Below are 16,113 nucleotides of genomic sequence, written 5' to 3' on the forward strand. Positions count from 1 at the left end.
AGATATATGACCGAACCTAACCAACCCTACCTAACCTAACCTAACCTATCTTTATAGGTTAGGTTTGGTTAGGTAGCCGAAAAAGTTAGGTTAGGTTAGGTTAGGTAGGTTAGGTAGTCGAAAAACAATTAATTCATGAAAACTTGGCTTATTAGGCAAATCGGGCCTTGCATAGTAGGCCAAAAAGTGAGTTCTGGCTACTAGGTACGACATATATATATATATATATATATATATATATATATATATATATATATATATATATATATGTCGTACCTAGTAGCCAGAACTCACTTCTCAGCCTACTATTCAAGGCCCGATTTGCCTAATAAGCCAAGTTTTCCTGAATAAATATATTTACTATAATTTTTTTCTTATGAAATGATAAAGCAACCCTTTTCTCTATGTATGAGGTCAATTTTTTTTTATTGGAGTTAAAATTAACGTAGATATATGACCGAACCTGATCCAAGTATGCAGAATAACCACATGTGAAAAATAGAAAATGCTTAACGAGTTTTCGGCTAATTCGCCTTCATCAGAGCAAAGTAGAATCATTGCTCTGAATCATGATTCTACTTTGCTCTGATGAAGGCGAATTAGCCGAAAACGCGTTAAGCATTTTCTATTTTTCACATGTGGTTATTCTGCATTTATATATATATTGTGACGGTAAAGCGTTGGTGTTTGGCTGTTTCAAAAGCTGGGGGCAGGGCCTCGTCACATAACAAAAAAAAAGAGAAGTTTGTCCTCCTCCGAAGCCTGCGGTTCTGGAAGTAGTTACGTCTTCATGTGGTGGAGTGATAGTTGGAGTTGCTTCTACTTCATAGACTCTGGAGAGGGCGTCGGCTATGATGTTGTCAGAACCCTTGATATAGCGGATCTCCAGGTTGAAATCTTGCAGATATAAAGCCCATCGTAGAAGACGCTGGTTATTAAATTGGGCTTGATGTAAGAAGCGGAGAGGATTGTGGTCTGAGAAGATGGTGGTAGACCTGGCACTTTGTAGGTATGGAGCAAAGTGCTGGAGATTCAGGACGATGGAGAGTAGCTCCTTCTCGAAAGTGCTGTAGTTCCTCTGGTGGGGTTTCAACTTGTAGCTGTAGTAGCTGACAGGTAGAACCTCTTCGCCTCGTTGCTGCATTAAGACACCACCGATGCCGGTACCACTGGCGTCGACATGAAGGACGAAAGGCTTGGTGATATCTGGCGAGGGAGAATAGGATTAGAACAGAGGAGGAATTTGAGTTGTTCGAAAGCAACGGTTTGCTGCATGGTCCAATTATACCGTTGCTTGGGACTGGTTAAAATGATTAATGGTGTGGCGACTGTACTAAAATTTCTCACAAACCTACGGTAGTAGGAGGCAAGACCAAGGAAGCGCAGGAGCTGCTTCCTGGTGGTAGGCTGTGGATAATGCTGGATGGCTTGAGTGTGTGTCTAACGGAGCTTAGGCTGCCACTCCCAATTACATGACCCAGATAACGCACTTTACCTTTGGCAAAGGTGGACTTGCCCAGGTTGATAGGTGAGGCCGGCTGTCAGGAGCTTGGCGAACAGTCGTTGCAGCTGGAGCAGATGTTCGCTCCAGGTGTTGGATGCTACGACGATATCATCCAAATAAGCGTAGGTGTTATTCAAGCCCTGGATGATCCGGTTGACAGCTCTCTGAAAGGTGGCCGGGGCATTACATAGTCCGAAAGGAAGGCGTTCATATCTGAAAAGTCCATAGGGAATGATAGAGGCAGATATTTCTTTGGCTCGCTCTGTTAGACACACTTGGTAATATCCCTTAAGCAAGTCCACTTGGGACAAGTACTGGGCATTACCAATGGCGTCAAGAATGTCATCTATCCGTGGCAAGGGGTATGCATCCTTGACAGTCACATTATTTAATTTACGGTAATCCGTACACAGTCTCACCTTACCTTGGGGTTTTGGCACCAAGATACAGGGTGAGGCCCAGGGGGACTCACAAGGTGTAGCCAGTCCATGATCCAAGAGGTACTGCACCTCAGCACGCATGACTTCCTTCTTGCTAGGGCTGATTCGGTAGAAGGGTTGACGAATCGGCCGGGTGTCAGGGAGCAGTTGGATGTCGTGCTGGGAAACATTACACTCTTGGGGATCATCTCGGAACAACTCTTGTTGTTCTTTGACGATCTTGATGAGAGGTGCACTATGATTGTCCTGAAAATAATTGTGAAGATCAGTTAGGATTTCCGAATTAGAAAGCGCTGACTCCGTTTCAGTGCTTTCGGGAGGAGAAGCAGGGAAGGTCTCACTGTGGATGCATGGCTCTTTAAAGGAAGAGTAGGTTATCATGACAGTGGGAGGAGTACCGTTATATAGCTTCAGGAGGTTGACGTGGCACAACTGGGTCTTCCGCCGTCTATTTGGAGTCTCTAGAACGTAGTTATGGTTGTTTCTGCACTCCTTGATGCGGTAGGGTCCTGAAAACCTGTTTTGTAAAGGAGAACCTGGGATAGGGAAATAAGCAAGCACGAAGTCTCCCGGTTTAAATTTCCTTACTTTGCTGGTCAAGTCGTAATGAGTCTTCATCCTCTCCTGTACTTTCAATAGATTATCTTGGGCAAAACTGCGGACCCTCTCTAGAATGTGTTGTAGGTTTTGAAGAAACTGGGACACATTCTGATGCTCACTGAAGGTGGCATCACGTAGAGAGTCTTTGAAAGCCTTGAGAGGAGTACGGCACTTACGTCCGTAGAGCATCTCATAAGGAGATACTCCTAGGGACTCATTGGGAAGACTTCTAAAGATACACATTATCAGGTCAATTTGCTTATCCCAATCCTTAGAGGTTTCATTACAAAACTTCTTCAGGAGTGCTTTAATAGTCTGATGACTACGCTCAAGAGAACCCTGTGAAGCAGGATGATAGGGGCTGGACAATACCTGTTTGATGTTGAACTCTTCCAGTGTCCTCTTGAAGAGATCACTGGTGAAGTTGGTGCCACAGTCGCTCTGAACCTCGCTTGGAAATCCATACTGGGTGAAGATCTTCAATAAGTGTTTCACAACCGTAGCAGCCATAATGTTCTTTACTGGAACTGCTATGGGGAATCTGGTGGTAGGACACAGGATGGTTAAGATATAGACGTTACCTGAACTGGTCCGAGGTAAAGGACCAACACAGTCTATAATAAGTCTGTGGAAGGGTTCCGCAGGCACCTGTATGGGAGTCAGTGGTGCTCTGGGGATAGAGATGTTCGGTTTAGCTGCCATCTGACATGTATGACACTGTTTGACGTACTGTTTGACACTATTTACCATACCTGGCCAGTAGTAGTCTTGACGGATTCCGTGGTAGGTCTTGTTAAATCCGTAGTGGGAGAGTGCTCCGTGGGCCAGGTGTAGAATAGTGGGCCGCAGGCTGGCAGGAATCACTAGTTGTTCGACGTTGGCTCAATCGTCCTCCTCCTTCAGTTTTCTGGGTCTATATCTGCGGTAGAGCAACTCGTTCTCTAGGAAGAACCCAGGAATACTGTCAGGTTGAGTCTCAGCCTGGAAAAATAATGGTGTCAAGGTAAGATCTTCCCTCTGTAACTTACGGAACTCCAACTTGGTCAGATTCGGGGGTAGTTTCTGAGGGTCTTGAGGGACAGCGGTAGCAGTAGAGTCAACTGGCTGTGGTCGTGCAGCTTGTGCACGGGTGGTCACTAAAACCGGAGGAGAAACTTCATCACTCTCTTGAACCTTTGCTGTAACATACTCAAAGATGGGATTATCCATTACAGAGGTATACACCTGGGGTTTGTCCATGACGATCAGGTTGGTCGGTTGCAGGTCTTCTGCCAAGTCGTTGCCCAGGAGAAGTTGCACTCCAGGCATGGGAAAAGCTTTTCCCTGATGGCGACTTGTACTTCTCCGGTCACGAAGGGACAATCCAGGTGGACTCTGGCGAGAGGATAAGGAGTGGTAGCAGTGAGGTCAGTGATGAAGACAGTTTCTCCGGTGTAGGCGATATTGGGCACAGCTGATTTCAAAATAATTGATTGAAGAGCCGCTGTGTCCCTCAAGATCTTCAGTTTGAAACGTCCCTCCGGATTTGAACCGTTGGTAGAGACAGTTCCAGTATACAGGTGGTTACTGAAAAGAGAAAGATCATTACCATGAACACCAACATTCATCACAGGCTTACCGGACTTAGGAGGAGTCTGTTTGGGTTTAGGTGATTCGGTATTTCCTTTGTATTGAGACTTACCACATTTATCTATGGTATGTCCATAGAGTCTACAATACTTACAGTACAATTGCGAGCCAGCTTGATCGGTACTCACTTTCTCGTAACTGTACCAAGACTTCTTACTGGAAGATGGTTCTGGTGTCAGCCGGTGGATGAGGCTGTAATTGTCAGCCGACTTAGCACACTTTAGGTAGTCGGTTTCTTCTTTATCTTCTAAATATAGACGGACAGGAGGCGGCACACGCCTCAAGAATTCTTCAACTAGCATGAGGTTGACGAGTTCTGCAAAAGTAGAGACATGTGCTGCTTCCAGCCATTTCATAAAATATCTCCTTTTGGTATTAGCAAATTCGAGAAAGGTAGTGGTACTTGCCTTCAGGTGGTCACGGAATTTCCTTTGATAACTTTCGGTAGAGAGAAGGTAGGCGTCCAACACTGCTCGTTTCAGAGTCTGATAGTCATTCTCAGACGCCAAAGTACTGAGTGTAATTGCAGCTCTACCTGTAAGATGTACTCTGAGAAGGGTTGCCCATTGGTCGGCAGGCCAACTAAGTTGATTAGCAAGGGTTTCAAAGGTGGTAAAAAACACATCAACTTCTGTCTCTACGAATGGTGGCATTAACTTTCTTGCATGTGATATATTGAAACTGACGGGAAGATTGGCGGTAACCTGCTGGCGTTGAGCCAGGTGTGAAGTTTCCAACGCGAATTCTCGTTGACGAAAATCCATAGCCAGAGCTGCTTGTTGTTTGTCATGTTCGTGTTGCATCTCCAATTGGCGTTGTTTTGTTTCAAGCTGTATTCGCTCACGTTCACGGAGTATTGCAATCTCACGTTCTTTTTCTTCTTTTCGTATGGCAGCTGCTTCCCTTTGTTGCTCGAGGGCTTCTCTTTGTTGTTCGTGTTCGATCTTGGCAAGCTCTATTTTGAGTTTCATCGTTGCCAAATCAGTTTTATCTGCAATAAAGTAAGTTTCGTGAGTTTCAGAGTCTATCTTACCTTCCTCTTAAGAGATGATCCAGTAACAGGTTATGTATTTCATTTTTGTTGGCTTGGTAGGGAACTTCTAGTTGATACTCATGTGCAAGAGTTTGTAATTCAGTCCTCTTGGCACTACTTAAAGTCCCTATTTCACCTGCTGGAACTGTACGGAAAGCTTGGAGACGAAACATGGTGAAATTAGCAAATAAATGCACAACGAATATACTGTTGTGATATGGTGAATGTCAGAAACAGGACAACGTGGCAACTGGTACCTATCCTGTGGAATCTTTAACAATTAATGTTAATTTCAAGATGATAAATGATTAATAAATCAAGGTTGCAGGAAATCTTGTACCCGGTACTCATGTAAGAGGATAAGGGCAAGAAAATCCTACTAAATAAGCGAAACTGAGTTTCTAAAACAAATGAAACAGTTAATTGCCTCTAAAGTGAATTAGGTAGTCCAAGAATGTAGGCATACCTTGCCGAGTCTCTATAGGACATAAGCAAGTTTTTCCCACTGAAATTAATATGATACTTACAGAATTAGCGAACTTTTGTCCTCTGAAGAAGAAGGCTAAGTCCCTACCAATGTTAATATCATCATCTCTGACCGACGTGTAGGGGTGCGAGGTGTCAACTGGTGACGAGAACTGCTGCTGAGGTCCCAATTCAGCAACTAAAGTTCGTGCGAGAGGAACTATGGCCCTCTTTATCCTCCTACTGTCAGATTGCAGAAGATTAGGTGCTCTTGACCCGGGGACAGACCACAGTACCAGGGGTACCAATATGATGATCTGCCGAAAATATGAGAAATATCCTAGGGACAAAAGATGGTAAACACGAGTAATAACACGGAGGGAGAGATGACCAATTAAGAGAATGACTGAGGCTTACAGTCACCACGTAATCCAAAGTTGTCTCACCATATGCTACTCTCGGAATGCACAATACACATAGCACCATATGAAAATAAAATGGAATATTGAAAATAGTGAAAAGCTACTTTACCAAAGCCAAATACGCTTACCACAAATTTACAATTTGGCACCAGTACCTGAGTGAAGCTCCGTGGACAGGCCCCCATGTAATGTGACGGTAAAGCGTTTGGTGTTCGGCTGTTTCAAAAGCTGGGGGCAGGGGCCTCGTCACATAACAAAAAAAAAGAGAAGTTTGTCCTTTCGTCTGTGGTAAGGTAATGGGAAGACACAAAACACAAGTATAAACAATGAAATTTTAATTACTCTAGAAAACAAGACATGAATAAAGGCAATCTCATAAAATGCAGGACAAGTCAACAAACAAAACAACATGAATAATCACTGGCAATGAAAAGTTACACTAAGACAAGTAAGTTATAGTGATAGCAATATAAATAAAATATGTGAGGTGCTGGAATACTGGCTTCAAGCTGCCACCTCCCTTAGTACACGAAAGCCTAGGCTTAGTCTACCAGCGAGAGATGTCACCTCCATGGAGCACAGAGATATTCTGAGGAGTACGGCGTGCTGCTGCCCAGACGTCGACTCGGTGGTGGTGTGAGTGCAGGTGCGGCGAGACACCAGCCAATCAGCAACAGGGAGGCAGAGGATGAGCAGTTTACTGGTTACGGCGGCTGTAGCAGGTGTCGGGGTGTACATGGTACGATTTGCTTCCTGGACAAAACGTTTGGCGATACTGGTGGACGTATCTTCTATATAGTATCTTGTACTTTAAAGACGTAATGATGTAGGGAAGAGCAGGCTCAATCTCTCTTGAAAGAGATTATCGTCACAATATATACACATCAATGATTTGCCAAATATTTCTAACATTCTTAAACCTAGACTATTTGCTGACGATACTACCTTCATCTATTCTGACCCCAACCCACACACACTAAATAATATTGTCAATAATGAATTATAAAAAGTCCACTCATGGATGTCAACCAACAAACTAATACTAAACATAAAAAAAGAACTTCTACTTTTTATTTGGTAGTAAATCATCAAATCAAATTCAACTTCAGATAGACAATGTTACCATTAGCAATACAAATGAGGAAAAGTTCCTTGGCCTATACATAGACAAGAGACTGAACTTTAGCACCCACATACAATACATAGCCAAAAAAGTATAAAAAACGGTCGGCATACTTTCTAAAATTAGATATCATGTTCCTCGCTCTGCTCTCCTCTCATTATACTATGCACTAATCTATACTTATCATACACACGGTGTCTGTGCATGGGGTTCAGCCACTGCAAATTACCTTAAGCCCATCATCACTCGGCAAAAATCTACCATCAGAAATATAACAAACTCCGTCTTCAGACAATACACAGTTCCTCATTTTAAGTTCCTTAACATGATAAACATACACTCACTCCATACATTATAATCTGCTATTTGCATGTACAAAACCTTGTTCCTAAATGCTAATCTTGATCTGAAACTTTTCTTTCGTAAGTATAATAGAAACCATGAGCATTACACCAGAAATAAATATATCTTTGATATCTCCAGTGTCAAACGAAACCAGTGCAAACACTCCATGCAAATAATAGGGCCCGGTCTTTGGAACTCACTCCCTGACGAATTAAAAAATTGTCCAACCTATGCCCTATTTAAAAGTAGAACCAAAAGATGCCTAATTTCATCCCCATAGTTTCCTACCTTGTGCTTCAAACTCCCACCGTATCTTGTACTACCCACTTCCCCAATAGTATTACTTAAGACATATATCTTTACCAGTGTAATCATATCTCTCAATTTATATTGTTGTTATTTGTTGATATAAAACCTTGTTACAATGTGCATTTTCATCTTACCTGATATGTTAGATTAAGGACCTGCCCGAAACGCTATGCGTGCTAGTGGCTTTACAAGAATGTACAAATGCCAATCTTCTGTAACCTCACCAACCCATTGTACCATCTTGTGAATAAATTATTATTATTACTATTAAGCCACTGAGGGCCTGTAGTTGTAGAGTCATGAACCGTGCTCCTCAAGATCTGACACTTTTGCCCTTGTCTAAGAGGGTTAACTCCAGAGAGGTTATCAGCCGGGTTCTACCGAGGGCATTCTGGCTGGCCCGTGTGGTTAAATGTGTCACTCGATCCATTCACTTGGTGTCTAAATGTATCATTTGATAGCTTTAATTACTTAACTCGTCCAGTCCTCTTCTGTGTGAGTAGATACTTAGAGTGTAGTCTCACTATGGTATAAGTTGTGATCCTATAATACCCTGTATCTAAAACACTTATGTATTATACATTGATGAAACTTTTTTGGCTAATAATTTATTTCAAATACATAAATATTGTAATGAAAAAAAATAACCGTAGGTGACATTTGAATTGTAAAGTGCTTAGATTAGATGTAATTGTTAATGTAAATGTCTCTGTTGAGGTCTGATTAAGATCTCTTGGGCCATAATTTTTTGTGCTACCGTCCATGGGATATGCACCAACACTCTCGAGATGAGTATTGGGTGCACAATACACTAGCCGCCTCCGGCGACATTAAAAACAAATCCCCCGCCAACCTTATCTTCTCTGTTGTTTTTGTTATTGTTGTTATTTTAAATTTAGCTACTCAGAACGAAATGTCCACACATCTCATCATGTATCACGGTCTATGGTGAGCCCGTAATTGAGTTTGATTATTTGCGATAAACTTGTTACTGTGATATTTGGGTCAAAGTTTTAAATGGAGGTGGGGTTTCCTCCTATTTCCCTGTTTCTTTTTTCGCTTCTGTTTCAGTGCACTGGTTTTAGTCTTGTTTAATAATATAATCTTGATGGCGGATGTAGATGCAGAAAGTTCACTACCGAGTCCCATTCTTCAACAGCTTTTCTAATCATTGTAGTCGCTGTGGAATGTGCATCTAATGTAGCTGCTATCGTTGGATTAATGATGAGTTTGGTGCACAAGGCTTCAGTAGCTTCACATTCCAGTAAGTAGTGCAATAGTGGCGCCTCTGCTTCTGTTCCACAGATATGACACACTTTAGCTATTGGGTTTATTACCTCCTAGGAGCACTTGTAACCAGGTCTGAGTCTGTGTATGGCTAGTGCAATGTCTCTGGTTATCTTTTTGTCAGGCTTGAAAGAGTAGTACCCAGTGGCTTCTTCGTACCATATCGCAGTGGATCTTCCGCTACTTTGGCTCTGTGGCGACTTTTGATAGTTGGGAGTATTTTCTTCTTGGTTTGCTCCTTAGTCTGTGAAAAACTTGGAGGTATTTGAACCTTTACAACAGGTAGAGCAGTGGCAGTTTTTGCTAGTGAGTCTGCCTTTTCATTACCATCTATGCCAATGTGACTTGGTATCCAATGTAGGGTGATTGACAGCCCCAAGATTATGGGCTTCTTTTCCTATATGTTGGATATCTATGAGGAGTTGTATATTATCTCTGTACTGACTGTATAACAATGCCTGGAGTGAAGATTTAGAGTCAGTATGAATGATGACATCATGTAAATTATTCTCAATTGTATGGTTTATGGCCTTCTTCAGGGCATATAATTCTGTTTGCAATGTTGAGCACCCACTATTCATGCTCCAGTAAGCTTCATGGTTGTTAGTGTAAACTGCTGCCCCAGCAGAACCTCTTTCTTGATCAACTGATCCAACTGTGAAGATATGAGTCGTTGTCGGTCTTGAGATGGTTTCCATTTGTTGTTCTATGACTGCTTTGAGCTTCTGCGAGTCACATGCTAATTTTTAACCGGTAATCCTTCAATGATTATCTTTAGACTACATTCTTCCCATGCAGGAGGTTGCCGAAAGTGCTGATATGGTCTATCTTCTCCTTTGTTTTTATTGGTCCATTTCAAGTCAACTTTCTCTAGAATTTGACCAGATTATCTGTCCATACACTTGTTCTATACTGAAGGTTTCTCTGAAGCGATCTGTGTATGCTATCTTTGATTGACAGTCTGGTGGTGGTTCCAACAAGTTTTGTTTTTATGGCGGCAATTCTTTATTTGATCCTGTTTTCTAAGGCTGGTAAGTTGGTTTCCATTCTTAGATTCTCTCGACGCGTCCATATAGGTGCTCCCACCATTGTTCTGAGGGCATCATTTTGAGACACTTCCATTTTCTCCCATTGGTTATTACTGAGGGATGTAAGAGCAGGAGCAGCATAGTCAATGAGTGACCTAACTGCTTGAACGTAGGGCATTTTGAGTACTGGACGCTTCTCTGTTGTTGTTGTTATAGATTCAGCTACTCGGAACAAGTTCCACATAGCACGGGCTATGGTGAGCCCGTAACTTACCTGGCACAGGAGCGGTGCTAACCGGGTTCTCTGGCTGACGCCTAGTTATAAAGCTCCCTTTCACTCAACCCGCTTACACTTCAACCTCGGTGTGAAGGACACCCAGTTATAATTCTCTCCCTCCTCTACCACCTTCTACCACTTACTGCCTATTCATGTCCATGTCACCTCGTGGGAGGCTTAATCTTCATCAATTAATCAATCTCTACCACCACCGTGGCGAGACGGACACCAGATCGTACCTACCACTGTTACAGAGTGTGCGGACTGCCTTCTTGACTGGTTCGCTGGAGAGAATGTGAGTCAGGTGGCGGTGCCCACCTACGTATTCATCCGCGATTACCAGGACGCCTGTGGCACCATCGACGTCGCCTACAGGACCTTCTACCCCTACAACTACGGCAAGGATGTCTGCGTTGGTAAGTCACGAGCACGGGGGCAAGCAACCGCCTTCTGCTTGTCTTTGGTTCGTACAGTGAGTTATTAGTTAAGGCATAGCGGCAATAACACCCTGATGTAAACTAGTAAATATATGGAGAGCAAATGATAGTCAAGCCATTGTTATTATTACTTGTAGTAGTAGAATTGCTTTTAAGAGTCACAACTTGCATGGTCTTGTAACTCACCAGAGCAGTCAAGAACCCTTATGCAGACAATGAGTCACAATAACGGGGCTGAAGATATGAAGACTAAAGCAAACACCAGAAGATGAGGAGACGACGACGTGTTGGTCCGTCCTGGACCATTATCAAGTAGACTGATAGTGGTCCAAGACGGACCGACACGTCGTCGTCTCCTTATCTTCTGCAGTGTGGTTTAGTCTTCAAGAACCCTCATCATCAGCTGGATGATACCTGACCCTTTAAGGTGATATATGATACATATTTTTAAGTAAATACTTCAAGATGTCATAGAGACGAAGTGTAGCGGCTCACACACTCACACCTCATTACCTGCTGCCCCACACTCACACCTCATTACCTGCTGTCCCACACTCCCGCCTCATTACCTGTTGCCCCACACTCCCGCCCCATTACCTGTTGCCCCACACTCACACCTCATTACCTGCTGCCCCACACTCCCGCCTCATTACCTGCTGCCCCACACTCCCGCCTCATTACCTGCTGCCCCACACTCCCGCCTCACTACCTGCTGCCCCACACTCCCGCCTCATTACCTGCTGTCCCACACTCACACCTCATTACCTGTTGCCCCACACTCACACCTCATTACCTGCTGCCACACACTCACACCTCATTACCTGCTGCCCCACACTCCCGCCTCATTACCTGCTGCCCCACACTCCCGCCTCATTACCTGCTGCCCCACACTCCCGCCTCATTACCTGTTGCCCCACACTCCCGCCTCATTACCTGCTGCCCCACACTCCCGCCTCATTACCTGCTGCCCCACACTCCCGCCTCATTACCTGCTGCCCCACACTCCCGCCTCATTACCTGCTGTCCCACACTCCCGCCTCATTACCTGCTGCCCCACACTCACACCTCATTACCTGTTGCCCCACACTCCCGCCTCATTACCTGCTGTCCCACACTCCCGCCTCATTACCTGCTGTCCCACACTCACACCTCATTACCTGTTGCCCCACACTCACACCTCATTACCTGCTGCCACACACTCACACCTCATTACCTGCTGTCCCACACTCCCGCCCCATTACCTGTTGCCCCACACTCCCGCCTCATTACCTGTTGCCCCACACTCCCGCCTCATTACCTGCTGCCACACACTCACACCTCATTACCTGTTGCCCCACACTCACACCTCATTACCTGTTGCCCCACACTCACACCTCATTACCTGCTGCCACACACTCACACCTCATTACCTGCTGCCCCACACTCCCGCCTCATTACCTGCTGCCCCACACTCCCGCCTCATTACCTGCTGCCCCACACTCCCGCCTCATTACCTGTTGCCCCACACTCCCGCCTCATTACCTGCTGCCACACACTCACACCTCATTACCTGTTGCCCCACACTCACACCTCATTACCTGCTGTCCCACACTCACACCTCATTACCTGCTGTCCCACACTCCCGCCCCATTACCTGTTGCCCCACACTCACACCTCATTACCTGCTGCCACACACTCACACCTCATTACCTGCTGTCCCACACTCACACCTCATTACCTGCTGCCACACACTCACACCTCATTACCTGCTGTCCCACACTCACACCTCATTACCTGCTGTCCCACACTCCCGCCCCATTACCTGTTGCCCCACACTCACACCTCATTGCCTGCTGCCCCACACTCACACCTCATTACCTGCTGCCCCACACTCACACCTCATTACCTGCTGCCACACACTCACACCTCATTACCTGCTGTCACACACTCACACCTCATTACCTGCTGCCCCACACTCACACCTCATTACCTGCTGCCACACACTCACACCTCATTACCTGCTGCCCCACACTCACACCTCATTACCTGCTGCCCCACACTCACACCTCATTACCTGCTGTCACACACTCACACCTCATTACCTGCTGTCACACACTCACACCTCATTACCTGCTGTCACACACTCACACCTCATTACCTGCTGCCCCACACTCACACCTCATTACCTGCTGCCACACACTCACACCTCATTACCTGCTGTCACACACTCACACCTCATTACCTGCTGCCCCACACTCACACCTCATTACCTGCTGTCACACACTCACACCTCATTACCTGTTGCCCCACACTCACACCTCATTACCTGCTGTCACACACTCACACCTCATTACCTGCTGCCACACACTCACACCTCATTACCTGCTGCCACACACTCACACCTCATTACCTGTTGCCCCACACTCACACCTCATTACCTGCTGCCACACACTCACACCTCATTACCTGCTGCCACACACTCACACCTCATTACCTGCTGCCACACACTCACACCTCATTACCTGCTGCCACACACTCACACCTCATTACCTGCTGCCCCACACTCACACCTCATTACCTGCTGCCACACACTCACACCTCATTACCTGCTGCCACACACTCACACCTCATTACCTGCTGCCACACACTCACACCTCATTACCTGCTGCCCCACTCTCACACCTCATAACCTGTTGCCACACACTCACACCTCATTACCTGTTGCCCCACACTCACACCTCATTACCTGCTGCCACACACTCCCACCTCATTACCTGTTGCCCCACACTCACACCTCATTACCTGCTGCCACACACTCCCGCCTCATTACCTGCTGCCCCACACTCACACCTCATTACCTGCTGCCACACACTCCCGCCTCATTACCTGCTGCCCCACACTCACACCTCATTATCTGCATAATAAATTATCTCAGTGGCTTCCTCAACAACCAAAAGTTACAGCCCCGCTCCTGTGCCAGGTAAGTCCACAACGGGCTCACCATAGCCCGTGCTACTTGCCCCGCTCCTGTGCCAGGTAAGTCCACAACGGGCTCACCATAGCCCGTGCTACTTGCCCCGCTCCTGTGCCAGGTAAGTCCACAACGGGCTCACCATAGCCCGTGCTACTTGCCCCGCTCCTGTGCCAGGTAAGTCCAAAACGGGCTCACCATAGCCCGTGCTACTTGGAACTTTTTGTTCCGAGTAGCTGAATCTAAAACAACAACAACATTCCTCAACAAAACGATCGTTCATGACCCTCATTAATGAGCAGCTCATAAAACATCCTGCTTAGTATCAATAGTGACACACGAAACCAACCATTTCCATGAGATGCCCTTCGCCTCGTGACACTTATCCTCATTCATGAGGAATACATTAACATTTATGAGGCTTCACTTCTGAACAGTGTCACAACCTCGCACCAGGAGACTTCATCTTCTCATTTTACGAGTAATACAACTCACTTAGAAAATAAAAATAAAAGTATTTATTCATAAATAGTTGTACAGTCTTGCCATGATGCGCCGTGTAAGTGTGTGTGTATGCCCGCGTGTGTATGAGCCCGCGTGTGTATGAGCCCGCGTGTGTATGAAGCCGTGTGTGTATGAGCCCGCGTGTGTATGAGCCAGCGTGTGTATGAGCCCGCGCGTGTATGAGCCAGAGTGTGTATGAGCCCGCGTGTGTACGAGCCCGCGTGTGTATGAGCCCGCTCGAGTATGAGCCAGAGTGTGTATGAGCCAGAGTGTGTATGAGCCCGCGTGTGTATAAGCCCGAGCGTGTATGAGCCTGAGTGTGTATGAGCCCGCGTGTGTATGAGGCCGCGCCTGTATGACCACGCGCGTGTATGAGCCCGCGTGTGTATGAGCCCGGGTGTGTATGAGCCCGTGTGTGTATGAGCCCGCGTGTGTATGAGCCCGTGTGTGTATGAGCCCGCGTGTGTATGAGCCCGTGTGTGTATGAGCCCGCGTGTGTATGAGGCCGCGCGTGTATGAGCCAGAGTGTGTATGAGCCAGAGTGTGTATGAGCCCGCGGTTGTATAAGCCCGAGCGTGTATGAGCCTGAGTGTGTATGAGCCCGCGTGTGTATAAGCCCGCGTGTGTATGAGGCCGCGTGTGTATGAGGCCGCGCGTGTATGAGCCCGCGCGTGTATGAGCCCGGGTGTGTATGAGCCCGTGTGTGTATGAGCCCGCGCGTGTATGAGCCCGCGCGTGTATGAGCCCGCGTGTGTATGAGCCGTGTGTGTGTATGAGCCAGCGTGTGTATGAGCCGTGTGTGTGTATGAGCCAGTGTGTGTATGAGGCCGCGCGTGTTCGAGCCCGCGTGTACATGAGCCCGTGTGTGTATGAGCCCGCGTGTACATGAGCCCCTGTACTCACTTAATTGTACTCACCTAGTTGTGTTTTCGGGGGTTGAGCTCTGGCTATTTGGTTCCGCCTCTCAAAAGTCAATCAACAAGTGTATAGATTCCTGAGCCTATTGGGCTCTATCATATCTACACTTGAAACTGTGTATGGAGTCAGCCTCCACCACATCACTTCCTAATGCATTCCATTTGTCAATCACTCTGACACTACGAAAGTTCTTTCTAATATCTCTGTGGCTCATTTGGGCACTCAGTTTCCACCTGTGTTCCCTTGTGTGTGTGCCCCTTGTGTTAAATAGCCTGTCTTTATCTACCCTATCAATTCCCTTCAGAATCTTGAATGTAGTGATCATGTCCCCCCTAACTATTCTGTCTTCCAGCGAAGTGAGGTTTAATTCCCGTAGTCTCTCCTCGTAGCTCATACCTCTCAGCTCGGGTACTAGTCTGGTGGCAAACCTTTGAACCTTTTTCAGTTTAGTCTTATCCTTGACTAGATATGGACTCCATGCTGGGGCTGCATACTCCAGGATTGGCCTGACATATGTGGTATACAAAGTTCTGAATGATTCTTTACACAAGTTTCTGAATGCCGTTCGTATGTTGGCCAGCCTGGCATATGCCGCTGATGTTATCCTCTTGATATGTGCTGCAGGAGACAGGTTTGGCGTGATATCAACCCCCAAGTCTTTTTCCTTCTCTGACTTCTGAAGAATTTCCTCTCCCAGATGATACCTTGTATCTGGCCTCCTGCTCCCTACACCTATCTTCATTACATTACATTTGGTTTGGTTAAACTCTAACAACCATTTGTTCTACCATTCCTTCAGCTTGTCTAGGTCTTCTTGAAGCCTCAAGAAGTATAAGCCCGTG

General features: G+C 46.0%; 1 protein-coding gene across 1 annotated transcript in view; it reads left to right on the forward strand.

Annotated features, from left to right (window-relative positions):
- Nucleotides 1-16,113, forward strand: part of LOC123754084 (uncharacterized) — a 112,427-nt gene that overhangs the window by 25,755 nt on the left and 70,559 nt on the right. Inside the window, exon 4 of the mRNA XM_045736243.2 lies at nucleotides 10,717-10,878. Within this exon, the coding sequence (XP_045592199.2) occupies nucleotides 10,717-10,878 (162 nt within the window). The remainder of the gene's footprint in view (nucleotides 1-10,716; nucleotides 10,879-16,113) is intronic.

This window comes from Procambarus clarkii, chromosome 6 (genome assembly GCF_040958095.1).
Source record: "Procambarus clarkii isolate CNS0578487 chromosome 6, FALCON_Pclarkii_2.0, whole genome shotgun sequence".
NCBI classification, from domain to species: Eukaryota; Metazoa; Arthropoda; class Malacostraca; order Decapoda; family Cambaridae; genus Procambarus; species Procambarus clarkii.